Here is a 27387-nt window from a genome sequence, read left to right as displayed (position 1 = left end):
TGTAAATGCAAGAAATCAACGTGAACAAAACTGGCAATGGAATGGGAACGAACTATTCTTGGCAGAAATCCTACCCTACCTAAGCAATTGCAGCAATTTCCTGTATGGTAACAGGATTATGGAGTAAGAAATGGGATGCTCAGTATAATCAATGAGGAAATTAGTTTGTCTAGACCTCAATCCCTTCATCTGTAAAATGAATAAATGGATACTGATTGCCTCCCAAGAGGCAGAACGTGCAGAAGTTAGAAGTGCAGGCTTTGACTATTCATTATATAAGATGTTACCAATGGAGATAGCTGGATGAAGGACACATGGAATTCCTTGTCCTATTTTTGTAACTTCCTGAGACTCTGTAATTATTTCAAAATAAAAGTGTTTAAAAGTCCAGGCTATGTAACCAAACCACAGAGGTCTGAATTAGCTGGGTGACCTCAATCGAGTTATTTAACCTCTCTGGGATTCAGTTTCTTCATCTGTAAAATGAGGATAATTACAGTACTTACCTCATAAGGTGTTGTATAGATTAAATAACCTCATGCATGTAAACCACTCACAACAGTGCTTGCCACATAGTAGGGACTCAATCGTCAGCCATTATTAATATTGTCATGATTTTTTAAAATTTATTCTAAGATGGCGTTCAGCTCCAGAATTGTGTATGTTAAGCTATTCGGGCAAATTTTTAGCGCCGGCATCTGTATCCTCTCCATAAATTCAGACTCAATGTTACATATCTGTAGACATACCTGTATTTATTCTTTCAAAAATGGATCTAGCACAAAGAACTTTTTGGAGAGGAGCCTTTAATGTACGTTCTAGCCTGGCTTCCTGCTACGTCCCGGTCATATCCATCCGCCAGGTGAAGAACCTGCCTTATTTTTAAAAGTTCTCAAAGATTTCACGTTCTCTCCAGCTAATGCTCACCAGGGTCTTGAAGATGTCCGAAAATTATTCTTGGTACAGTTTACCCTTATTGCCTCTTGTTCGCCGTGGATGTAGAAGATATGTTTTAGAACTTTATACCTAAACATCACCTCCTGGAGCACTGTTTTTTCCCTTCTCTTTAATTTCCTTATAGGTACTATCTTCCAATTTAATCATCTTCAGTCCTACTTCCTAGAGTTATTGTAAGGATTACATGAATTAGAATGCATTAAAGCACGTAGCTCTGTACCTGGCTCATACTAAGCATTTAATGCATTTTTCTTTCCTTCTTAACCAAGGACTAAACTAAACTAATTATCTCCATCAGAATGTGAGGTAGTTGAGGTATTCTAATTAGAATCTCATGGTGAATGTAGAGGCAAGCTCACAAATCCTGAAGTTCTTATCTTTCATTTGGAGTTTTCAATAAAGCAGTATTATGAAACCAGATCCTAATTGTTCTTCCCTGCCCCCCATAGTCAATTTTTATCCAAATCCCAAATTTTTAGCTATTATGGTGTCTTTTAAAGCTTGGGTATTTTAAACCAAAATAGTTCAAGAAATATATATTATAAATAAACATGCTTTGTGAAAATTTTTTTCTTAGAATTATTCCTAGCCTCACCTAAACCTTATTCAGTCACATTTCCACTTAAAATGTTTGTTGCTCTTCTTATAGTTACTGTAAATGTGCTCCACCCTCCCTTTCAAAATGTGAAATCTTGTCAAAAAAGGCAGATTTTATAATATCAAACACCTACAGTAATATTGCAACATACTAAACCATAACTGTGAAAGAAAATTAATTTGGTAACAATAGTATCTTGTTACTTCAGTTTGCAACTCTCTTGTCTCTTTTCTAATGATTTTTAAAGCCAGAACAGTCTGTATGCTTCTCACAATATCAGTGTTTTCCACTGAATTTTCTCGTCCTATTCTTAAGATTCTATTCTGAAAGTGACAAAACATGAATGGGATAAATACCAAAGCTCAATTTTTTTAGATAACTACTACGTGAAGAGTAATTTAGAAAAATTTTGTTTTCACTTTTAGTCTTCCTTGCTTCAAAAAGAACTTCACTTTTGTCATAATCAAATGCTATGAGAGAATGGTTAAATGAGTTCTTTGACTTGCAACATCCTTTATCCTCAAATGCCACTACATTGCTGAGGATTCTTTTTTCTTTAGTTCTGAGAATACAACAAGACCCAGTTAAAGCAGCAGGATTTCCTAACACAAAGTTGCAAAACCTAAGTTTTAATAAAGACTGCCTGAAAACTGAATAGAATGAACAATGAGATTCTTCTATAAGAGAAAAATAGTCTTCAAAAAAAAAGGAAAAAAACAAACCTTAACTAAAGTGATGTTTACCTTAAGGAAATACTGTACTCAGGGTAGAAGACACTTGTATATTGGACCCATGCACCAACTTCTTCAGTTTCCCTTTTTGGGGCTTCTGCTACTGAAAACAGATTAAATGATTCAAATCTTCTTACAGATACATGCCGTAGACAATTGTCCAGGTGTTTTTGCTTCAGAACCTTTGAAATAAAACCAAATATCACGGTCATATTACATAAACATAAGTTGAGAGTTCAAAGTTTAAGTGGTACAGGGACTTTCATTTCCAATAATGGCCAATTAGATAGTTCAGAGCAACCTCTTATGAAGACAACTAGAAAAGATGGACAAAATATTTTAAACATTACTTGAAGGCATCAGAGAGCAAAGAAGGTAGTGAAGATTTACCAGTATAATATCTTTAAAAGGAGGTAAATCTAGAGGGGTTTTTACACTACTTTTATTGTGGGACATTTGTCAATTCCAGAAGAAAGAGCTGAGAAGATAAGCAGTACTTTTAATAGCTTGTAGAGTTAGGGGGTAAAATTTGAATTTCAAAGCTTACAACCTAGACAGGGGCAGTTATCTTCTTCAGAGCCCAGAGCCTCTGTGTGTGTGTGTGTGTGTGTGTGTGTGTGTGTGTGTGTGTGTGTGTTAAGATAAATCAAATGAGTAATTTTGTTGGTATCATTGAAAACTGGGTTTTTTTAAGTAAGGAAGAAAGGGGATACAGCTGTAGGATTAATGAAGTTAAGTAAAAATCCTGCAGTTCTGAATCTGAATAAAGTATAATAAAATGTAATGATGTGTTTCATTTTTTAAAACTATACATATCTTTCCTACTGACCACTGAAAACGTCAAGAAACAAGGACCAAATCAGTAGCAATGAGCACACCTAATGTCCATATTGCTCTCTCTAAATACTACTTTCTAGTAAAACAAAGTAAGGCCCCTTGGTGAAATGGTAGGAATTGTACAAGATAAGCCTGAAACACCCTACACACAAGAAAACAAGAAAGCCATACCAAATTAAGGACTATATTAAAAGGAATCCAGAGCAGCCAATTTGAATAAGATCCACTGGCCAAAGATAGGACAGGGTAAGCATCAACTAAGATAATAAATGTAACAGAATCAAAACACATTAGTTCATAGTGGTATTTTTTTAAATGCTTCATTGGTGATCATGGAAGGATGCTAGAGTACCAACTTACTATTTTGAAAACCAGTAAATAAAGAGAAAGAACCAAGTATTTTTCTGTTTTTCTCTGTGAACTAAGAGTATCCAAATAGTAGATGAGGGGCAGTATCCCAAGTAATAAATGAAAAAGGAATGAAGAATTAGAATATCACCATTTTGACCCCCTCAGGAATTCTGGAACCTATGTAACCATCACCAAGAAGAGAAATAACCAAACTTCACACTGTGAATACTGATGAAAATACACAATACCATCATCTTGACCAACTAACAAGACAAAAAACATCAAATCTGAATCTGATCCTCTATATCTTATTGGAAATACAGGGATAGGGAACATATGACAGATCATCATTAAGGGCGATTAGCAAAATTCAAATTATGGGAAACTCTACAAGACAAAAAAAAAAAAAAAAAAGAAAACAGTTTCTTCGATAAATAAATGGCAAGAGTTGAAAAAGAGACATAAGAGGGAACATTTAGATTAAAAACACTTAAGAAACATATCAATCAATAACAGTATTTGGATCTCGTTTCAAAAAAATCAAATTGTAAAGAAAAATTATGAGATAAAGGGGAAAAATTTTAAACTGGTCAGATATTTCATGACATCAAGAAATTATTCTGGGGCTGATATGGCATTATAATTATGTATTTTTAATGTCATCTTGTAAAGACACATATTGAAATATTTACAGAAAAAAATTGACATGATACCTGAGATTTGCTTCAAAATAATCAGGGTTGGGGATGTAATGAGAGAATAGAGATGAAACAAAGTTCCTCAGGAGTTTAAAATTATTGAGGTTTATGGGCATCTAAGTGATTACTAAACTGTTCCCTCCAGTTTTATATATGTTTGACATTTTCCATAATAGAAAAAAATTTTAAAGATATAAAACACCCTAATAGTCATAAATAAAAAATAACTTTAAAAAATTGAAAACTCCAAATATATATATAAAGTACGCAGTATACTTCTGAATAACTATAACCAAAAAAAGAAAACACAATGAAATTTAGAAAGTATTTTGAACAATTGATAACAAAAATACATTTCAAAATGTAAAATGCAGATAAATCTATGGTTAAAGGGAAATTTATGGAAAGATTAAATGTCAGTAAGCTAGGCAGCCACTGCAAAAATTAGCAAAAGAAGCAAGTGAAGGTCCCAAAAGGGTAGACGTTAATAAAGTAGAAAACAAACAAAGCAGGGAGGATTAATACCAAAAGTTGATTCTTTAAAGAGATTAATAAAACTGATAAAGCCATGATGAAACTAATAAAAAAAGAAAGAAGGTCTAAATATCAATGATCACTATAGATCCTACAGGCATTAAAAAATAGCAAAGGGATATTATGAAAACTAACTTTGAAAATTTAGATGAAATGGACAAACTCATAGAAAAATACAACTACCAAAATTGACACAACAAGAAATAGAAAGTCTAAATAGTCCTAAACTATTTTTAAAAAGAAAACTCCAACTCCAGATTGCTCACCAGCAAATTACACCAAATGTCTAAGTAAGTATTAAGGCAAATCATACCACACTCTTCATTAAATCCTCAAATAACCCTCTGGGATAGATACTCATTATGTGAGAGAAGAAACTGAGGCAAAGGGATGTCAATTTGCTGAAAGTCAGAAAGCTAATAAGAGGAAAATCCAGGGTTCAAATCTAGGCAGTCTGACTGCAGAGCATGAACTCTTAACACCTCTACTTGTGGAGAATATCAGAGACTGGCATCAAACATCCATTCCAACTTCCTTCTGAGATACCTTTCTATATCATAAGGCTGAAGACTAACAACTACATTTCCCAGAATCCCTAGCACCCAGAGTTGTAGATGTGAGTCTGGTTTAGCTAGTCAGATGCACTAACATGAGATTTGAAAGAAGAAAAGAAGGAAAGATGGTGGTAACTAACTACACTTGTATAACTTTTGCTGGTAAGACACTTGGTTCTTCCACAGCAGCTTTAGCAAAGGTCCCGTGTTCACTCTCTAATTTAATGGACAGAGAGAGGCAGCATAAGTGGCATACCTTTTTGCTGGTAGAGATCTAGCAGGCAACCTGTGCTTCTGGAGTCTAAAGTTTTGGCAGAAGCTTCCTGATCACTAAGAGAGATCACAGGTAAAGTGATATGATCCTGGAAACAGCCTCAGTTTCTTCATTTTGGTAAAGGTGGCATTTCTCTTGGCAAGCCAGCTCTGTATGGTTCTGGGAGTTTGTGTTCTGGGACTCACACTTGGCCTGCTCCTCCTGTCCCTCCAAAGATTTCTGTAAGCACTTAACTCACTATATTAAACCCTTTTCTGCTTAAAATAGGTAGAGCTGTTTCTCTTGTCTGAAAAGGAACCCTGGCTCCAATTATGCCATAATTCTTATATGTAAAAGGTCAAACTGAGATCAGAACCAAGCAAGAAAACACATCATTGTGAATATATCTTGAAGGAAAAAATATCTGTTTAAAATTTATGTATCATGTAGGTTTAGAAGGGTTTTTGTTGTTGTTGTTGTTATTATTTTAATGGACGATCAGAAAAGATTACCTCTCTTTGATTTGGTTGAAGGTTTCTCTTTTTTTAAAGGATGAATTGTTTTAAAAGCCTTTGTCAAAAATAGGGTCTGATTGCTATTATCTGTCAACCATGGCCATCAGGAAGAAAAACAAACCCACAACAGAGCTTACTGTTAAGAAAAAAACAAAGTAATTAAATTAAAAATAATTTCTTAATGCAAATATTACAAATTACCTTGGATCTTGTCCAATTAATATCCAAAAAGCAAATGCCTATTTAGACTAATTGAATTACTCTGATGTCAAGGTGTTTGGCACCATAAATCACTAAGGTAAAAAATTATTGAAGTCACCCCACATATAATATTGGAAGGGGCTTTTATAGCTCAGTAACTCCCATGATCTGCAATATGACAATGAGGTGATACTCAATGAAAGTAACAGACAATATGTTTGGGATAAATTTTAAAGGAAACATTTCTTTATGTAATCTATATACAATAAAGAAATTACAATAGAGGTCAAGTCAAATTACTTCTGATGTTTCTTTTTAGTTTAAAGATTCAGTTGTAAAAACAAAAAAAGATTCAGTTGTTTTAAGGCCATCAATAGTTGCAGGTTTATGAGCTGGGAGGATACTCGAATCTCCCATCAAGGTAACACCTACCATTTTTAGAGTATCTCATTCCAACCTCCTATGTATATAATTAAATAATATTCTGATGGAATTATCTGGGCTGAAGGAACACACTCAAAGTCAAGGCAGTTTCTCATTCCTCGAAATCAATGAGATATTAAATCAAATATCAGTGTTATATCAAGTTAAGTTCATGTCAAAATATTAAATATCTGAAGGGGAAAAAAAGCATTGAGTCCTAGACCCATCAGGTCAACAATGTCTGCAACTGAACACACTGGAAGTCAAAGACCCATTGATGAACCTGAAATGTTTATTTATTCAAGAACGAATTAAACTGAGCATAATTAACCATGCAGGAATCCTGATAACCAATATTCTACTAAAAGCAGTATTACTGAGAAAATGAGCAAGGAAACTGCAGTAGGAGAACCTATCCCTCAAAGTTACATGAGTGTGAGCACCTTTCTAATTCTTCGAGCTGGGTCTCGTCCCCTGTAAGACAGGAATAATACCTACTTTGCAGCTTCTAATACAGTGCCCGACACACAATACATATAGACTGAATGCAAGGCTCTTGTGAAAATTAATTAAGACAATATATGCTACATGGAAAGTGTCTAGAGTAGGAACTCAATTAATAGTTGAATTTTTAACTAACTTCCGGTTAAAAAAGACAGACAGAACACACATGGTTATCTCCCATCCCTCCCAAACCCCCTAAACTACCAGTTAACAAGTAAAAACAACAAAAAGCCAAAAGGACAAAGAGATTGGGAGAAGAAATGATGAGTGGTAGCTAAATTGGGACATCGGAGAAACTGAAATCTAACTGCCAGCAGTGGGGAAGCCAAGAAAAACAAAATCCTACCAAACACTCAACAAAGACTCAGTTACTGGAGTAGTTATGAAGGCCAAGGTATAACAGTCAGGATAAAGGAGTAAGGCTAGACACAGACGTATTGGTTGAAAAACTCTTAAAAAGGTAGCTGTGACTCCATCAGCAATGCCAGGCAACTACCCTGCCTCCCCACAGTGCAACTCTGAAAAGTAAATTTCTGGAAAAAATGAATCATGAAAGTTCTGGTCATAACCAGCAAGCACAGAATGTTCTTCGTTCTGATCACTATCCCTTTTCCTCACTTAGCTTCTAGATCATAGGCAGCCAGTCTTATATGTACCAGAGAAAAGAATGAAAGATTCCTGTGGGGGACGTTGGACCAAGAGAAAAGACCTGTAGATACTGACATTTGGGATCTCCCAACAAAATGGCCAATTCCTTCAGAAATCACCCTATGGTGAAGAGGACTTACAAATTCAATCAGGATGGTCTGAAACCAAGAGGCTGCTTAATTCTGGGGCCCAAAAGGAATACTAATCCCCCTCTGAGAGTCAGAGGGCCCCAGAAGAATGAAGCAGATGAGCACAAAAGTCAATAGGCAAAAATGAACACCAAGGTTAGGACTTTCTCTAGAGATCTTATTGAGAAGTAAGAGAATTAGCTCTATCCAGGTCTCAAGATAGAAGACAGATAAAGGAGAGTCCAACACGGTCAGAAGAGAAAGCATCTAACATTCTCTATTTCTTCAACCAGGAGGAGGAAAAGAGGTTAACATTTCTGTCAAGAAAAAGGGCCCACCATCCAAGCCAAAACAGAAAAATCCCACTGAGGATGCAATGTAACCAGGAAGAGTTACAGCAGTGACAATAATAGCTATTATTTATTGTGAGTATGATGTGGCAGCTTCTGAGCTAAGAATTTGACAATAATTAATTCCTCAAAACAACCCTCCAAAGTGTGTTACTGCTCCCACTTAATAAATGAGGAAGAAACTGAGGCTTAGAAAGTAAAAAGTTGCCCAAATTTCTACAATTTATGGGAGACTTACTTATGCCACCTTAAATCCTATGTTGTGCAAGGATTTAAGGTGGCTTAGAAAGATGCACAATACATTCATTAAAGATGAATGAAGAAACAGGGAAAGCAAGGGGAGGGATATAAAACGAAGTCAGGAATAAAGGTGAAACAAAAGTACGTTCCATAAAGAGCTAAACACTTGATGCAGGAGATCAATGAAGAGCACACAGTAAGTGGTGGACGTCGGATGGGAATCCACATACATCTGACGTCAACGCTCTTTCCACTGTGCCAGGACACTGCTTAAGTATTCTAACTTCTGCAATAATGCGCAATGTGAGTTCGAAACATTAAGACATTATCCTTATTCCACTTATCATTTTAGTAATAAGTAACTTGAAACAAGGTAATTATGTAAAGATAGAAAAGGCAAGGGGTTTGAGAAAGTAACCCAGGCCTAAGTTCAGAGAAAGAAGGTTATAAACCTTATAAAGTGTGGAGTCTGAACTAGAACCATGAGGTCAAGTGAGTACTTACAGAGAGCAGCTTCCTAAAATGGCAAGAAAACTAGGGGTGAGGGAGCTATATTGACTCTTTTCTACCAGGAATTTAAAAGGAACAAGGCAATAGTAAATGAAATCCAGGTAGACAGAGTGAAAGCTTTGAGGTTGTTTGAAAGCTCCAGAAAAAAATGAATGGGGAATAAAATGTTCTCACCACACACACACACACACACACACACACACAAAAGGTGATGGATGTGTTTCTTAAATTGATGGTGGGGCGGGGGGCGGTGGTCTTTCACAAGTATACATATATCAAATCATCATGCTGCGCATTTCAAATATCTTACAATTTTATTTGTCAATTATATCTCAATAAAGCTAAAAAGTTTTAAATAACAAACTATTTAATCTTAGTAAAGTTCATATAGAAGCATCATTTTTAGGACTCAAAACTGTGTTTTTCTTATTAATATATATTTTTTAATCTTATTGGGGAATATTGGGGAACAGTGTGTTTCTCCAGGGCCCATCAGCTCCAAGTCATTGTGCTGATTCAGTCTAGCTGTGGAGGGCGCAGCTCAGCTCCAAGTCCAGTTGCTGTTTTCAATCTTTAGTTGCAGGGGACACAGAATTGAACCGGTAATCTTGGTGTTGAGAGCCCGCGCTCTAACCAACTGAGCCATCCAGCTGCCCCTCTGGAAGCGGCAGCTAATTGTCTTCAATCTAGTTGTGGAGGGCGCAGCTCACTGGCCCATGTGGAAATTGAACCGGAACCCTACTGTTCAGAGCTTGTGCTCTAACCAACTGAGCCATTGGGCCGCCCAAAACTATTTTTAAGATTGAGAATAAATCATAGATTTCTGGTCCTAATTTAAATAATAAAATGAGCCATATAAAATTTAGAAAAGGTGGCTAAAGAATATAACCTTTGAAAAATTATTACATTGACTTTTTGAAAAAATATTAATACAGTGTAATAAATTTTAGAGCTCTGTGAAATGAAAAAGACAAATGCTTTCACACCTACGTGCTTTCACACCTAAATATTTTTTTTCTTACTCCACAACTAAAAGTTCATTTCTTTCAAAATAAGTATTGGGGGAATACATTGTTTTTAGACTGATAAGTACATACTTTTAAATTCAAGAAAACATTCACGTTCATCTTTCTGTGCTCAAGTACCATCCTAAATAATTTTAAGGAATCTAATGAAACCAATTATTAATCTTAATAAATCAGAGAGATGAAGAAAATCTCCTCTAGTCACTGACTTATATGTCAACATGGTTTGAATAACAGGGGTTGGGTGAGCATTACATGTAGACCTTTACGGTTAAAGTATGTGTATGCTCTACAGAGCTTGCAAAAATCTATGTCATCTGTGACAGCAGTATAAAATTCTATAATCACTTGAAATGTCAGTTTAACTTCAACAATGTGAAAAACTCCTTAAATGCGATGATGTATACAATTTATCAATAAATAATTCTCTATTTTAAAAAAAGGGGGTGGGGGAATGAAAGAGTTATAAGGACCCTGCTCAGCCCTGCTGCAGGAAGCTGAGACGCCAATAAAAACCAACAGTGTCTCTCTCTTGGGTGGCAGGGTGGCTCGGTTGGTTAGAGCGCAAGCTCTTAACAACAGGGTTGCCGGTTCGTTCCCACATGGGCCAGTGAGCTGTGCCCTCCACAACTAGATTGAAGGACAACGATGGAGCTGATGTGATGAGCCCTGGAGAAACACACTGTTCCCCAATAAAACTTATTTTTTTTTAAAAAATAGATTACTGCTTTAAAAACAAAACAAAACCCAATAGTCTCTCAGCTCCTCGCTTGTGTAGGGATCCAAACCACAATCCTTAGTGACAATCCTCAGTGCACGATCTACAGGTACACCACACAACCATTTCTAAGACATGGTCTCTTGGTGTCTGTTTGCCGTTTTCTACAACAGAATCAGAAGGCCCAAACAGAGCACAAAATACAGCAGCAACTTTCTAACTCTCTGGATTACCAGACACTCTCCATTCCCTCTATTAAATATTCAGAGGAGGCCATGTGAACTGAAAGGTAGTGGCCAATATACTTTTCTTGCCTTACCCTGTTGTGTGTTTGCCAAGTTATTGTGATTCTTCACAAGCTTTTTTATACCAACTATTCTTGTTATTGTTATTAATTAAATATTATAAAAACTAATGAAATAGTAATTATTAGTAGTAATACTCATTATTTCATTTTATTTTCATGTTCCTTCCATAAAAACTAAGTCTTGGAAAGATAAAGTTAAGTTTGCTCGATAAAGGTAAGTTGCTTAAAAATTTACTATTAATATAGGTGTAGGCAGACAATCATAAAAATCTAGAGAACTAATTATAAATATCTAGACGGATTTGGTACTCAGAATATAGCTTCACTTTAGAATATGGATCGTTTATGTGATTCAGTTCTTTAACCAACTTTCTCAATTAACCAACCCAAGTAAGAGGTCTTCTATCGTACAGCAATATTGTTCTGGGAATAACTTTCGGTCATATGGAATTGTTTTTCTGGTAGTCAAGTGTTTTCAGTGTTTTTCCTCAAAGTGAAAAAAAATAGTCCTTCCTTCCCATGACTTTATTTCATCAAATCTAAGACATCACTGATTATAAGATTCAACATTTTTTTTCTTCCTTCTGATGTTATTATATAGAATAGACCACCAGTGTGCCATCAACTGAAAAACATATCCCAATTTCAAAGATGTTAAAATTAAAACAATGCATCTTGGGATAGATGAAAAAATGTTTGAAAATAATCATGTTTATTGTAAAAGAAGTTTAAATACAGAACAGGAAAAAGCTCACTCAAAATATGGGCCACTTAAAAACTGTCCTTACTCTCAGGCTTTCCTCAACACTTAATATCTACAAAAAACCAACTAGCCAGGCCCTGTGCTAAGTGCAGAGTATAGATTCAAAAAATATCTTTTCCCAGGGAAAACTCCCACTCTAGTGAGAAAGATGGATTCTGATCAAATGATCATAAAACAATGCAATATGGGGTTCACTGAAGAGTGAGCTAAGGATCTAAATCCAAAGGAGTTAGGGGAGGCTTCACAAAAAAGGAAATTGAAATGGAGGTCGAAGGATAAACAGTCATTCATCAAGTAGAGAAGATAAAAAGACTAAGCAGAGGGCACATGTGTACCAAAACATTAAATGTCAAAGCATCTGGGAAGGTCAAAGGGCAGCCATAGCTGAAACTTGTCTTTATTCTTGCACAGACAGCAATTCAGGATGAACATAAGTGCTGGTCAACTAGAGTTTTTACTATCGTAAGAATCACTGAAGTCATCACAATAAGATTTGATTAATTTAAGGCCTTAGCTTATTCCTGTGACAACGATCTATGAGACCACTCATTTTATTATTAAATGCATCCGCAAAGAAATGATCTTTGAGTTATGTCATGACAGCACTAGAAGGCCATCGTATGAAAAGATGTCTCCAGACAACTGCAAACAAAGTAATCCCCAACATACTAAACGCCCAGTCTCGAGTAAAGTGGCTATCGCTGGGACACTCTTCTGGAAAATACAACAGCCAGAAATGGAAAGTGTCCTCTTGAGTCACGTTTTCGGCAGGAAGCCTCAGGCAGAGGCATAAGACTGGCGGGCAGAACAACAAACAGATTTCACTTCAAGCAGTTTGGGAAGAGGGTCAGTGATGTCAAATCAGAAATCTGTCAAACCTGCACATGACTGAAGTTACGCGCCAACAACAGCAACGTGGAAGTACGAGACGATAACTGGCATGAAACACACCAGTCCACCTGGGACAGCGAGAATCTCGCTGATCACGTCAATCTCCAAGCGCGTAACTTTCACATCCCAGCACTTGCTACTCCCTTCACTCTCCCCGGTACGTTAGAAACCAAGGCAACGCGTGCAACGTCACGGTCCCAACATAGTCAACAAGGCAGATCTCCAAATGAGGGGCCAGACTTCGGGCAAGAATCAGGCGGGGGGGGGGAGGAGTTAAGAAGCAAGAAGAAACCTGGAGAAGGAAGTGAAGCAGAAGCGGGAAAGAAAAGCGGTCTGTGGACGGGAGCGGCGGTCCCACCAATCCGATTGGCGAGCAAGGAGAAAAGTCCCCCAAATATTGACAAATGTCTAGAAATGGGTTTTCTACTTGGATGTGGGTTTCCCAGAAACTCAGCGTTGGCTGCCCCTTCCCCGCCCAACCCCACTTGATTCCTCCCTTTCGATGGGACGCTTAGGTAAAGAGGGCATTTCTCAGGTGGCTCCCGGCAAAACTGTGAGGGAACTCCCAAAGCTGCCGGTCGCACGCCCCACACCTGCGAGGGGAGTGGCCAGAGGCGGAGGTGAGGTGAGTGGGCTCTTCCTTACCTGCCGCAGGAGCTTCCACCTGGCGGCTCCTAAGGGCGCTGAGTCTGCGGGCCCCGGAGCCGGGCCCCCGCTTGCCGGGCTCTCACCCGAGGAGCACTCAGCCTCGCTGGCCTCGGCCTCAGTGACTCCAGACTCCATCCCGCTGGAGCCACTTGTACACGGGCTGCCGCCACCACAGGTCTCCCCTGCCAGGACCTGCCTACTTCTTCCCTGTCAGGACCTGTCAAGCCGAGCCTCCCTCCCACTGCCCTCCCCCAAATCCGCATTTCCGGTTTGTCTCGTCTCCTTGGCAACCAGGCCAGCGCTGCTTACGTCATTGCACCATTTTGCGGGTGGCCACCTTGAGTGAGGGCGGGCCAGAGGGTGGGGAAGCTGTGGCAGACACTGCCCTTCTTTGTTCTCTTCTCCCCTGCCTCATCTAGAGCTCAGAATACTAGCAAAGAATCAAAAGGATTTTATTTTTGCGGATTAAACCCAGGAGGAGGAGGGGGAGGGGGGAATCCATTCTTGACCACAATAAAGATGGCGAAATCTGCTTAGTGCTCGTGCTAGATTGGGGTTACGTAGACCGGCGTGCTGCAAACCAGCTCCGGGCGGCTCTGGGTAGGTTTTGGTTCTGAGAGCTGCAGAACACGGACTTCGGCTGCACACCCCTGAGGTCCGAGCTCCGTGCCTTCCTAAGAGCGTCGGGTTCTTCGGCCTGCCTTCTCTCGTGTTGGTGTCCAGAGCCAGACCGACTGTCTTTCACTTTGCGTACGTATGGGTGGCGTCTGCTGGGGGTCCCTTCCCTTCTCCCCTTCCTCCCCGCACCCAACCATCCCTTAGTCCCTTGGTCCTCGCTTTTTGACCGATTGCTCCTTCCCTGCGTGGCACATGGTGTACCACCCCCTTTCGCACTCAAATCACCTCATCTCAGGGGTGGAGAGTTTCACCGGCAGAATGAATAGTTTTTCCCGGGAACACCTGTCCGTCGACCCCACCCCCATCCCTAGCCTTGCATGCTATCTTCTGCCTGCGGGTGAAAGATGGATTGACGCTGCCCGCGTGGATATAGTGACTTAGATTATTTATTTATTCATTGGTATTTATTTTGCTGGTGTCGGCTGCTGATCTCCCCCTACCCCCACTCGCCCAATATTTTGCTGCGACACAGAGATTAAGGAGAGGCGGGGGCGTTGTCGTAGTAGCGGATCAGAACCGTAGTGAATCTGACTCAGTATTGTGCCTTCGATACGGAGGGGCATTTTGTGGCATACTTGCATGATGACATTCACCACTATGCAACATATCTAGATTTTTCCCATCCGAATAATAGTAGCCACCATTTGTTGAGTGGTTACTACGTGCCAGGCGCTGTATTAAGAGCTTAACATAAATTTTCTAATTTTATTCTTACAATAACAACTCATAAGGTAAATGGTATCGTTATCTCAGTTTTGCAGTTGAAGAAACTGAGGCACAGATAGTAAGTACAGGAGTGAAGACTTGAAACCAAGTCTCTGACTTAACTACTTACTGACTTTGATTAACTTGAAAGGTTAATAAGAACCAACTTCCCAGCAGAAACCAGAGATGGCCTCATATTTTATTTGTGCATCCTGAAGTGGTTTTTGGTTTTTGCTAAATAACTAAATACCTTTTTATGTTAAAGTCCAGTCGTCCAAGATTTGGAGCCAAACCAGTTTGGAATTTTTACTCTGTTACTTAGTGTCCAAGTGACCTGGGGCAGTTGGTTAAACTTCCCAGTACCACAGTTTGCTCATCTGTAAAATGAACATCATAATAGCTACTCTATCGGGTCCTTATGGGGTTCAAATTAGACAAAGTGTATAAAAGCATCTGGCACGAAGCAAACACTCAACATATAGTAATTCCCACCCCACCCCCACACACACACCTTTCTTAAGTAATTAAGCTTTTCCAGTTTATCCTCCATATCCATACCAAACGTATGTTCTCATTTATGTAAGATCAAAGCCATTTTGCCTTTTAAAGCCCTCAGTTTCTGAGATGCCCCCATTAAGTCTATGTATATTTGCAAATTTTTATTTTGTTTTTTGTTTGTTTTCTGTTTTGTTTGCTTTTTTAGTTTGCCCCCATGTGTACCAGAATCAGTGCTGCATAGTTTGAACCATATAGGATTGACTTTACAAATGAGACATTTAAGTTACATCTGCCGAGAAGTATGATTTGAATGAAACTGATTTATAGAAGTTTTCAGATTTTTTAACCTGAGTTCTCAGCTGTCTGCAGTTCTCCACTACCTGAAGGGTGCATGGCCCTGAAGGGGAGGGATAAGAACTGCGGATCTTAGATGCTCTGAGAACCCGCTACTGTAAATCATTCCTATGAAATCATTCATGTGTGGCAGCCCCAAAGGGAGCATAAACCAGGGACTTTGATACCATGCAGCAGAAGAGCAAGTTATTTCTCCAAGCTTTGAAGTATAGTATTCTTCATCTTGGGAAATGCATGCAGAAACAGCATTTGAATCACTGTCACTTCGCTGATCATTATTACAGTAGAATAAAATTGAAAAAATGTCACCTAACCAAGTGTCTGCAGAATAAACCCAAGATATCAGAGTTAGCAAGAAACATCCCAAGTCGGAGCTTCTCATGTAAGGTATGGACTCTTTAAGTTAACCTATTTGTAGGTCATTAGCATTTTTAAAAATAATTCTAGTTTGATTTTTTTTTAAAATGTTCGGGCTCAATTGTCTGTACTCAAATATAAGTATAAAAGAATATTTACATATATTTGTAGAGCTCTAATGTAATATATAAAAATACAGATTTATAAAAAGTGATTCACCTTAGAATTGCTGTAGTGTGCCTGCCAGTGCAATTCAAAGTATAATTCAGTTTTCTAAAATTCCTAGATTATAATCGCTCTTAATAAAATCTAGTAATATGCTAATTGTTTTATGAATACCAAATTAGCAAACTTCAGTAAAGGCTATGTACTTGTATGTTATTTCTGTGTAAAAAAATGAAAAAAGGACTTGCATTTTTGACTACTTGGATCCTTAGGAAGATGCTTTTAAACTTTTGTACTTTGGCCAGACCCCAAGCTGCAAGGCGTGACCTCAACCTTGAGAACCTGATTGCCCTTAATTGTAGAGGGACCACACATCTCGGTTTGCCTGGGACAGTCCTGGTCTAAACCTGTTGTCCCTGTGTAATTATTAATGGTCTCCCTTTTCCTCTCAGAAGTGTCCTGGTTAGGATGGTAAATTTTATGCTCATTCTACTTGTTTGAGATTAAGTTATTTATGCTGCTGCCTCTTTGACATACCTCCCCTACCCCTATACTTGTTATGGTCCTTAGCTTCCTTAAATTATTTGGGGTGATATTCTTGCAATACTTAGAATATTTTATTATTTTAACTTCTAGTTTTGTTGCATACTGATTTTTCTTTTTACTCTGTTTTGACTTCCTCATTTTTAATTGTAAAATATGTGTAATATAAAATTTGCCATTTAAACTATTTTTAAGTGTATAATTCACTGACATTAATTATATTCACAGTGTTGTATAGCCATCACCACAATCTGTTTCCAAAACCCTGACATCAGGCAAAAAAAATACCCATTAAGCTATATCCTACCTTTCCTGAGCCCTTAGTAACCTTTAATCTACTTTGTCTTTATGAATTTGCCTATTCTAGATAATTCATATAAGTGGAATCATAATATTAGCAAACTTCAGTAATCATAATCACTTTTGTGTTTGTTTGGCTTATTTCACTTAGCATAATGTTTTCAAGGTCCATCCATGTTGTGGATATCTGAATTGCATTCCTTTTTATGGCTGAGTAATATTCCATTGTATGTGTATACCACATTTTATCCATTCATCTGTTGTTGATAGACACTTGAGTGCCTTCGATTTTTAAAAACAATTTTTTAACCTTATTTTACTCAGTTTGTCTGTTTTTTAATTTAATTTTTGCTCTTCTCGTAGCTCATACTTATTTATTGTGGGTTTTGTGTGTGTGTGGTATTTTGTTTTTCTGCTTTTAACTTTTTATCTGTTACTCCTTCCATTTTAGTCTTTCAGATTATTTTTATTTTTATAGCATGTTAGCTTAGTTTAACACTGACACTTTACTTATTCAGAAATTCTTTATGCCATTTTTTATTTCATTTTTACCTTTTGTGTGTGCACACACACATGCAACTTTATCCTACTTTAAAAAGATCAACTTTTAAATTTTACCTATTGGGCACATTTTAGACCTTTAGGTCATTTTATTTTGCACATGTTTAGAACATTTCGTCATCTTGTGCTTTTATCTTTAGTGTTAGTTTATAAATAGTAGGCAGGAATTACCATCGGAGTGACAGCTGTGAGATTAGCTCACACCCTATGCAGGAGGTGGACTCTTTTTTTTCCCTCCATCTACCCCTGAAGCAACTTTTGGTAGATACCTATCACCTAGATACTTTGTCCTGACTCAGTGACTCCATTCTTTTACCTGATTAAGGGTCCTGCTTTCACATGTCATATGTCGATCATTCCTTCTGTGAGAAATGATATGATCTAAAAGCTGTGGTCTGTCCTTTTATGGTCACTGGACCTGTACAAGCTATGAAGAGACCTGTAGACAAGAACGCACGTTTCCTTTGAGCAAGGGGAACTTTGAGCACGTTCCCCTTGGTTCCAACCTCATCCACTCCTATGAGTACAATAAAGTGGAAAAAGTCATTAGTGCCTACAAATTAAAACATACTTGCTTAAAGTAGTGACCTATTTATATAAATTAACTAAACAAGAGAGGACAGCATATACAATAAAAATGCCAGAAGGCAAGCGATCTAGCCATGCCAGGTATGCCTGGGAACTAGTCAGGACTCTAATCTTCCTGAGTGGAAAAAAAGGGGAGGTTCAACTTAGTGTTCTCTACCAGTCCTCAAAGTGATAAAATTTAATGATTCCATGTACATCTGCCTTGTTACCTTAGCAACAAATCACCTATACGTTTGGGACTTTAGTACCAATTCCTGCAGTCTGTCTGTATGTCAGATCCTGGGGAGCTTTTTAGAAATGTAGATCCCTGGATCTCACTGCACATGTGCTGGATCAGAATCTCTGTGGGGGAGGCCTAGGGATCTGTTTTCTGTTGTTGGGTTTATTTGTTTTTGTTTTATGTTCCTCTGGTAATTCTGAAATTCCCAGCCTGCCACTGACAGAGCACCTGCATTTGGGAACTAGATCACTTGGTGATCAAATGTTGCTGACCTAAACCAAACTGAATTCATTCAATCTGAAGTTCTTATTGGCAAGTACCTTAGCTTTCCATTTCACATTCGCCAGATGGCAGGATGAACTTACTCCATTAACACTCATGCACCAGCTAATAATACTCAAAGACTAGCATCAAACCAGATACATTTATCTTCCACATCCCACTCTGCCCTATCGACAAAAATAATTGCTAAAATCTTTGATCATGATTATTTGAGCTACAAACAGAAAATCAAGTACGTAAAGAAAGAAGACTAAGGACTTCAGTTAAACATTTGTCCATTGGCTACTTCTGTAATACAGATGGCAGTTCCTGTAGTAGTCTCTAAGATACATGGCTTGGAAAATAGATGATCTCCTTCACTGGCACTAGTGATCTGTGATTTGTAGGAATCACTGGTTCTAACAGGTTCAAACCATCTCCAGGAAAGAAGAAGAAGGGGGAAATTGTAAAGGAAAACTCAGGAAAGCCAGAAAGAAAAGAAAAAACTTGTAGCCTCACAATAATTTTTTGTGTGTGTGTGTGCTATTTCACAGAGTGGACTGCCTTATAGGTACAACTTCATTATTGGTTGTTTCTCCACATCCCATTTACTCTTTAACCTGCTGGAGTGTGGCTCCCGTCCCTCCATTAAAAATTCTGTCAGCGTCACCAAGACATAACATATTTCAATCCCATACACACATCCCTTTCCTCCTCTTAACAGGCTCTAGCAGATTTGACACCTTTGACCATTCCCTCCTTGAACCACTTTTCTCTTTGGTCTCTTCACTCCATGTTTTCCTCTGACCTTACAAACCTACACTTCTCAGATGATACATATGTAGTATTGTTTTACATGTTTGGAAACTATATAAATAAAATAAATACAGTTGTATAACTTGCTTGTTTGCTCTACATTATGACTTTGAGATTCCACATTAATACCTGTATGTCTGGTTCATTTATTACAATTGTGTAGTATTCCATTGTATGATATACCACAATTAATGCATTTTCTTTGGATAAGCATGTAGTTGTTCCATTTCCAGACTTACCAAAAAAGGATGCAGAGCACACTTGTATATATCTCCTTATCCATATGTGCTAGTCTTTCTTTAGAATCTATATCTAGAATTAGAATTCCTGATTATATTCACATCCTTATGTTTTTAGTCAAGTTAATTTCGAAATTGATAGAATTATCCTACCCTCAAACTAGGAAGGAATATGTGAAATTCTATCTCTATATCTTGAATAACACTTGATATTACCAGATCTTTTCCTTTTTACCCTTTTGATGGATAAATAATATGTCATTTAATTTTCGTTGCCCTGATTAATAATGAGGTTAAGCAACTTTTCTTATATGTATTGACCCTATTAGTTTTGTCTTGAATTGTTTATTCATGTTTTGACCATTTTCCTATTGAGTTTGTCTTTTTCTTACTGATTCATGAGTTTTTTTACATATCCTTTGTCCTTCATGTGTGCTCTATATTTGTGGTATGTCTTTTCACTTTTATGATGTCTTTTGTTAGAAATAAGTTTTTAAAGTTTTATGTTTTGTGCTGTCTGTGTTTCATTTGACTCACCAGTTATTTGTTGAACGCCTATTATGCATCGTTCCAGCCATTGGATACATAGCAAAGGAAACAAATATTCCTGCCTTCATGGAGCTTACAGGGGGGAGCTTACAGGAGCTTGGCAGGAGAGAGAAGAATAAAGAAATATATGAGTAAAATACAAAGTGTGTCAAAGGCAATAGGTACAATAAAAAATAAAATAAGACGGAAGGAATGAAGAGGCCGTGTTGCAATAGGGAGGATTGTTATTCTAGTGGGGTGATCACGAAAGCCTACCTGAGAAGGTGACTCCATAACTGGGTGTGTAGAAGTGTAGTAGTCGATGAGGTCAGCAAAGGGGACAAGACCCTTTAGTACCTTGTAGGCCATTATAAGGATTTTCGCTTTTCCTGTTGAGGGAGATGGGAAAACCATTGGAGGGGTTTTAAATGACAAAGTGATAAGATCTGACTTTAGGCTCTTATTTATGGAAAATGACTGTGAAAGGTAGAGGAAGAAGCAGAACATTTAGGCTTTTGCAGTAATCCAAAGGAAAAACGATAGATACTGGTACCTCCAGAGTAGTACCAGCAGCAGTGTGAGAAGTGGGCAGATTGTAGGTACATCTTGAAAGTAGAATTGACAGGATTTGCAGATCACTTGGTTGTAGCAAGAGAGAAATACAAAGACGATTTTAAGGCTTTTAAACCTGAGCAGCTGGAAGGACGAAGTTGTCATTTATGAAGATAGGGAAGATTGCCTGAAGAACAGCTTTTGTGGGGAGAGGGTACATGGGGAGATTGGGAGATCAGTTTTGGACATTTTTTGACATACCTATTAGACATCCAAGTAGAAGTTACTTGGATATACAAGTTCAGCTTGTTCAGGGGAAAGGTTCCGGCTAGAAATATAAATTGGAGTAATTCGGGAATCCTCAACATATGAATAGCATGTAAGGTCATGAGGCTGAATGACGTCACCAAGGGAATTAGTGCAGACTGTAGATAAAGTGGTCCGGGGCTCGCCAGTATTAAGCCCGAGAGTTGAGTAGGAACCAGCTACACAGACTGAGAAGGGCCAGTGAAATAGGAGGAAAACAATGAGAATGAGGTGCCCTAGAAGCCAAGTGAAGAAAAGTATTTTTAAGAGAAGGAAGTAATCAGCTGATAGCTCAAGCAATATAAAATACCTAGAATTAGCATTTGTACTTTGCATTGCAGGGGCCTTCAATGAGCGGTCAGTAGCATGAGAAGGGCCGAAATCTTACTGGGCTCAAGAGAAGGGGGAGAGGAATTGGAGGCAGGGAGCAAAGAAAACAATTACTTACTTTCATTTAACAATCAATTCTGAATAACAAAATAAATGGCAACTATAACTAGATATTTTAAATGAATAACGATTTTTTGAAAAGTGTTTCACAGATGCTAAATGAGATGTGTACTAATATGAATATACGTCCGGTATGTTCATTACAGATTGACGATGGACGATGGTCCTGTGTCAAACAATACAGACACTATTTATCAAATCAAGGAAGTTCCTCTCTATGCCTACTTAACAGTTTTGTCATTTTTGTTAAGTATGTTATTTTATTTTTTTAAAGCGTTAATTGAAATGGCCGTAAGATTTATCTCCTTTATTTGTGTTAGATTACATTGAAAGATTTTTTCTAATTTTGAACCATCCTTTCATTCTTAAGATAAATCTTTCTTGGTCATATAGGATTTGATTATTAATACTGTTGTTTTTGTTTTGTGCTTTAAAAAATATATTGATTTATCATATTTTAGGTTTTTATCCATATTTTACAATTAGGTTGATTTTTAATTGTCATATATTGTCATTGTCCAGTTTGGGTATCAAGATTATATTAGCCTGATAAAATAAGTTGAGTAATTTTAAATAGTTGGCTTTTTTTTTTATTTTTATAGTTAGCATATGAGAAGATTATCTAGTCCTTGAAGACTCAAGAAATCAAGTATCTGGGTTTCCTGTCTCTTAAGAAGAGGACACTTAATTACTAGTTCACTTTCTTTGATAGTTGTTGGCTTATACAGCTCATCAATTTTTTGAGTCAGTTTGATGGTAACTCATTTTTCTGAAAAATCATCCATTTTATCTATGTTTTCAAATGTATTGGCGTAAAGAACCTTATTGTGATTTTTAAAATCTCTGTTATAGCTCTAATTATGCCACATTTTTCATTCTTAATATTCTTTGTCTTTTTAAAATCAGTTTTGCTATACATGACCCTTAGTACGTTTTTCAAAGAACCAACTTTTTATTTGTTCTCTCTCTTTAGTTTCTTTATCAATTTCATTGAAACAAATTAATTTTATTTCCTTCTACTTCCTTTAGGCTTACTCTTCTTAAATTGAAATGTTTCGTATTACATTATATCAGGACACACATAATGTCAACTTGTCCCGTTATTAATGATGCTAAGCTTGACAATTTTAGTTTGTGTGATAAGTGCTTGCTTTCTCCATTGTTAAAGGGGCATTATTCCCTTTGCAATTGCTAAGTAATCTGTAGGGTAATGCTTTGGTACTGTGTAAATATTGTATTACCCAATATAATTTCACCTAATGAGTTTAACAACCTTTGATGATTTTTAATCAGTTGTTTCACTGGGACTTGCTAATGATTTTCTAATTTTAGTCTTTCTACATTTATTAGCTGGTATTCTATAAAGAAGAGTTTCTTTTTTGTTGTTGTACACTCTTTTTATTTTAGTTTGGTGGGTTTTTATTTTATCTTTTTTTTTGCTTGTTTTCAAATTATTGTGAAGTTTTATTTTATTTTTTTTCAGTGTAATCAGTTGCAGTCATTATTCTTTCTGATGCTCAAATTGTCCCAAACACAGCTAGTAGGAACTCCTTCAGACTGGTTCTTGTGTCCTTTTCACACGTCTCCATTAATCTTTGAGCATTCCTTGCTTCCTGCCAAACGATGTCCTAACCCTGCTTTTTACTCTCCCTGCCATAGACTTGGAAATAGCCATTTATTAATGGCACCATCTTGACCAAAAGCTTTCTAGTGTCTTTCTACTGTGCCATTTTTCTGTCTTTAGAGTCAGCATTTTTGCCATAAAGTTTATTTATTCCATTCTCCTGCTACCAGTTTTTATTGTTAAAATAGTTTTATGGTGGGCCACCTGGACGGTGGGAACAGTGCTGCTTTTTTCCACTAATGGAGTGATACTGTACATGTAAGCTATCCTCACCTCAGCTCCATTAGGTAATATATGCCCTTGAAACAAATAGACTATTAGTGTATTAAGATACTTGGGTAAAATGGATAGTTTTTGCTGCATACCCTAATGATAGGTAATGTCAGCTAGCATTGAAATAAAAACTTGAAACACCCAATGGGTATTGGTGGGACAGAACTAAAACCAAAAAAACTTAGAGCATTTTATGAATATTACACAAAATCTCAGTTTCCCTGGGAGTAATTATTTTTGAGGAATTATTTACAAAGTTCTTGAATTCTTCCATTTTATTATGGCAATTTAAAATCCTGTTGCTTTCAGGGTTATTTTGGTTCCAATAAGCTCAATTTATTGAATTTTTGACACAGAAAAACGTTAAGAATGTAAAGTAAGTTTCATTAATACGGCAGCTATTGGACCCAGCTCTGTTGCCTGTAGCAAGCACTGTGTTGGCCATTGCTCTCAATAAGAATGGGTATTCAAAAGCAGCACAGCCCAGCTCCCTGACCGAGAATGTGCTAGAAGCTGCAAGGTAGGAGGGTAGCTATTCTGACTACTTCAAAAGTTCTAATGAGGGGGTAGCCTGTTCGCTCAGTGGATTAGAGCATGGTTCTGATAACACCAAGGTTGCCAGTTCTAGCCCCTCATGGGCCAGTGTGAGCTGCTCCCTCCTTAAAAAAAAAAAGTTCCACTAAGAATTATAGAACAGATAAGCGTGTATCTGGAAATGAAAAAGAAGACCCCATTGCTACGTTAATAATTTCAGGATAGTGATCTAGTGATCTTCTGATTTGCGTTTTAGGTGATAGTAGGAAATTATTGATACAGATACTTTGCCTCACTTATGATCAACTCTAGATTTTGTAGAAATGCAAAAAAATAAGTAACTAAATATGAGTCTCCAATATTTGGTCTTCACATAATTACTCGAATATATTAGTTATGTGATAGAAGTAGAGACTGAATGGTTCAGACTCTCATAACAACCATTGTTGCTAATTTGAATCTAATCCAAATTATAAAGGATCTCAAAAATTCTCAGAGAAACACTTTGTGAAAATGATTGTTAATTTGTTTTGGTGACTTTCCTATTTTATTGGTGTGTTTAATTTTAAATTGTAAATGCTTTGTGATATAAACTATATTTATAGCTTACATTCTCTACAGTGTTGGTAAAGTACCATGGACACACTTGTGCAATAAATATTTACCAGCTGTTGGAGCTCCTTACCAAAGGCTTAGTGCCCCTCTGGCATGAATCGCCACAGTTGTCCTCTTTGGCAGAAAGCTGTTGTTGAAAATCTTGGCTAGAATTCTTTTGCTTAAACAAGGCAAACCTGGGATTGTTGAATTATTGAACCCTTTTTTTATTTGACAATCGAGGTTTTGCCTTAGCTAAATTTTAGTAATTTATATGATAGTTATCTTCTCACCAGAAGTCAACTAAAGCTCAGAGCTTATTAGATACTCCTAAAAGACAAGAGTGCTTATTTAGCTTTCATCTGTATCTCTATTCATGTTCATTAATTTTCCATTATTTTTCCTTCTTTTTATAAGGTGAATGTACTATTTTGTTCCTTAAACTCAAAGAGAAGTTCTGTTATATAAAGCATTAACTCACCTTTTGATCTGATAAACAGTTCTGTTTGGGGGATTCCTTATCCCCACGAAGAGGAAAGTTATGGCTTATGAAGATGTAAAGTAGGACAAATTTCTTACAACTCTTGCTGTCAATAAAATAATACTGAACATTTATTAATAAAGATAATATCTTCCTGTCCTGTTGACATTTCCCTCCTTTTAAAGAGGTATTTTAGTACTTTATAAAACTCAGTAGGTTGTGTGTTTTTTTTCACCTCTCACCCCTAATAATTAAATATGTAAACGTTCTTGGGATTTCCTTTACTGTTTAATTTTGTATAAACCTTTCCCATAGTATTTCTGAACATTCTCCAGCTTCTTGGTTGTCCTACATCTTAAGAACTTGTCCATTTAAATTAACAATATAGCCATAAAGTCTCCACCTTATTTACTTTCTTTACATTTTTAAATGAAAAAGTAGATCATTTATTGAGCTTCAATCTGTGAAATGCATATTATTTCATAGGTATAGACCTAACATTGCAGGACTTACATGGAAAAAAAATAAGAATTATCTGTAAAAAGCAAAGGATTTTTCCTTAGTTTGAAATATTATACCAATAAAACTTTTTCCAGGATTTTCTGCCTATTAAACAAGAAAACAAAAAACCCCTTTCAGAAAACATGGATGCATTTGAAAAAGTGAGGACAAAATTAGAAACACAGCCACAAGAAGAATACGAAATCGTCAATGCAGAGGTAGGATATCTTTTGACTTTTTTTCCCCCCTAATCTGATATTAATCAGTCAAGATGTAAATGAAATACCTTGTGATTTATAGAGATAATCCCACATGAAAATTAGACTGTTTTGGGCCTTTAAAATATGCTAAAACAAACAAAAAATCTTAAAGAACAAAGAGTAAGTAGAGTGATCCTTAAAATACAAAGATCAAAACCAAGATAAAAATAATTCCAAGGAGTTGAAATGAAATTGTCATATTTCATTATTATTTGAAAAGTATTTGTTTGCTCTAGCTACACTTTTTTTATAAAAAGAAATTTACTGAAAGTAATATAATATCATGAAAGCCAAGTATTTGACCATTTTATAGTAATAGTCATAAATATTTGATTGAACTAGACTGAACATGCATGTTGAAAATTTTTCGGTAAGACTGGAAAACAGAACCATAGCTTATAAACGAAAATCGCATACATAGTAGAATGGAAATAGCAAGAGGTTAAGAATCAGAAATTGCAGATTCAAATTATGTGTCTGAAGCTACCTGAAATCATATCAGTCAGTCAGTTGCATTTACTATGTAAGTATTAGACAGGAGCAGTGTTCATGTACTGGTAGTATTTATTCTCTCAATTCCAAATTGTCTGTATCTGTCACGCCACAAAGGATGAGATGCTTTGTGTAAAATCTAATCAAGACCATGAACAGTTGGTGGTGACAGTGTATTTTACAGGAAAGAATCTCACAGTTATTGCCTGGGTTTTCAGCAATATATTAAAAATGCCACTTGATCTCATAATTGAATGCTACTATAGGAATATCAGATGCTCCCCAAAATGTAGCTCAAGTCCTTTGTACAGTCATAAGAACCAGCCAACCTAGATTTCATTATGTCTTCTATGTTGCCTCTTCCAGTTATGTATAAGAAATGCCTTCAGTGGTTGTGAACATATGAAAACCATTTCTTATCTACTATGCTGTAAAAGGATCTATTTTACATTTTTTTGTGTTCATTCATAGACTTCAACAGGTCTGCCTTTTATGAAAGATGTCATTTCTTCATCTTGACTAGTCAGACCATTAAACAGTTAATTGAATTACATTGTCTTTAAATAATTAAATAAATCATTTATTTATTATTATTAAATAAACTCTTTTCATTGTCAGATTAAACATGGTGGTTTTGTGTATTATCAAGAAGGTTGCTGCTTGGTTCGTTCCAAAGATGAAGAAGGTAAACCATAGTTTTTCCTTTTAACATATTCTGATTTTTCATAGGAAATTTGATACTAAATCTCAGGTAGCGAAAAAAATTTTTAGGTTATTTCTGAATTTTCCCCTTTTTTTAATGACTAGTTTTTAATATCTGGGATTCCTTAAGATATAGTTAACAGTTACACAGAAGCTTTGACAGGGAGAATAGAGGTGGGAACCAGCGTTTCTTGAGCATCTGTAATGTACCAGGCAGGTACTGTGCTAGGTAATTTTTTACAAATTATTCAGTATCATTTACATGGTCTTTCTAGGTTCTATATGGTCTAGAAATACTAGATTATAACTGTCAAATAATAATACACAGGTTGACGCATAGTATAATACTGAATAGCATAGGATAATAAAATAACTAATGCCAGTTTGTATACAAAACAAGCTGCCATCAGTGCTGAAGGAA

The 27387-nt window shown here is 36.7% G+C and overlaps 2 protein-coding genes across 5 annotated transcripts in view; one reads left to right on the top strand and one right to left on the bottom strand.

Annotated features, from left to right (window-relative positions):
* Positions 1-13666, bottom strand: part of CAMKMT (calmodulin-lysine N-methyltransferase) — a 329078-nt gene extending 315412 nt beyond the window's left edge. The window contains exons 1-2 of the mRNA XM_019748655.2: positions 13382-13666; positions 2299-2468 (exon numbers count right to left, since the gene is read on the bottom strand). Of these exons, the coding sequence (XP_019604214.2) occupies positions 2299-2468; positions 13382-13519 (308 nt within the window). The 5' untranslated portion in view covers positions 13520-13666. The remainder of the gene's footprint in view (positions 1-2298; positions 2469-13381) is intronic.
* A 40-nt stretch (positions 13667-13706) lies between these two features.
* The window catches only part of PREPL (prolyl endopeptidase like), a 34895-nt gene continuing 21214 nt past the window's right edge, over positions 13707-27387 (top strand). For 2 of the 4 annotated variants that reach the window (XM_074331937.1, XM_019748615.2), the window contains exons 1-4: positions 13707-14134; positions 15471-16006; positions 25608-25730; positions 26883-26949. In XM_074331937.1, the coding sequence (XP_074188038.1) occupies positions 15788-16006; positions 25608-25730; positions 26883-26949 (409 nt within the window). In that variant the 5' untranslated portion in view covers positions 13707-14134; positions 15471-15787. The remainder of the gene's footprint in view (positions 14135-15470; positions 16007-25607; positions 25731-26882; positions 26950-27387) is intronic. The other 2 variants (XM_019748617.2, XM_019748616.2) reach the window with 2 other exon arrangements.

This window comes from Rhinolophus sinicus, linkage group LG05, assembly GCF_036562045.2.
Source record: "Rhinolophus sinicus isolate RSC01 linkage group LG05, ASM3656204v1, whole genome shotgun sequence".
NCBI classification, from domain to species: Eukaryota; Metazoa; Chordata; class Mammalia; order Chiroptera; family Rhinolophidae; genus Rhinolophus; species Rhinolophus sinicus.
Note: the sequence above shows the minus strand (reverse complement) of the source record. Positions and strands in the feature narration are given on the sequence as shown.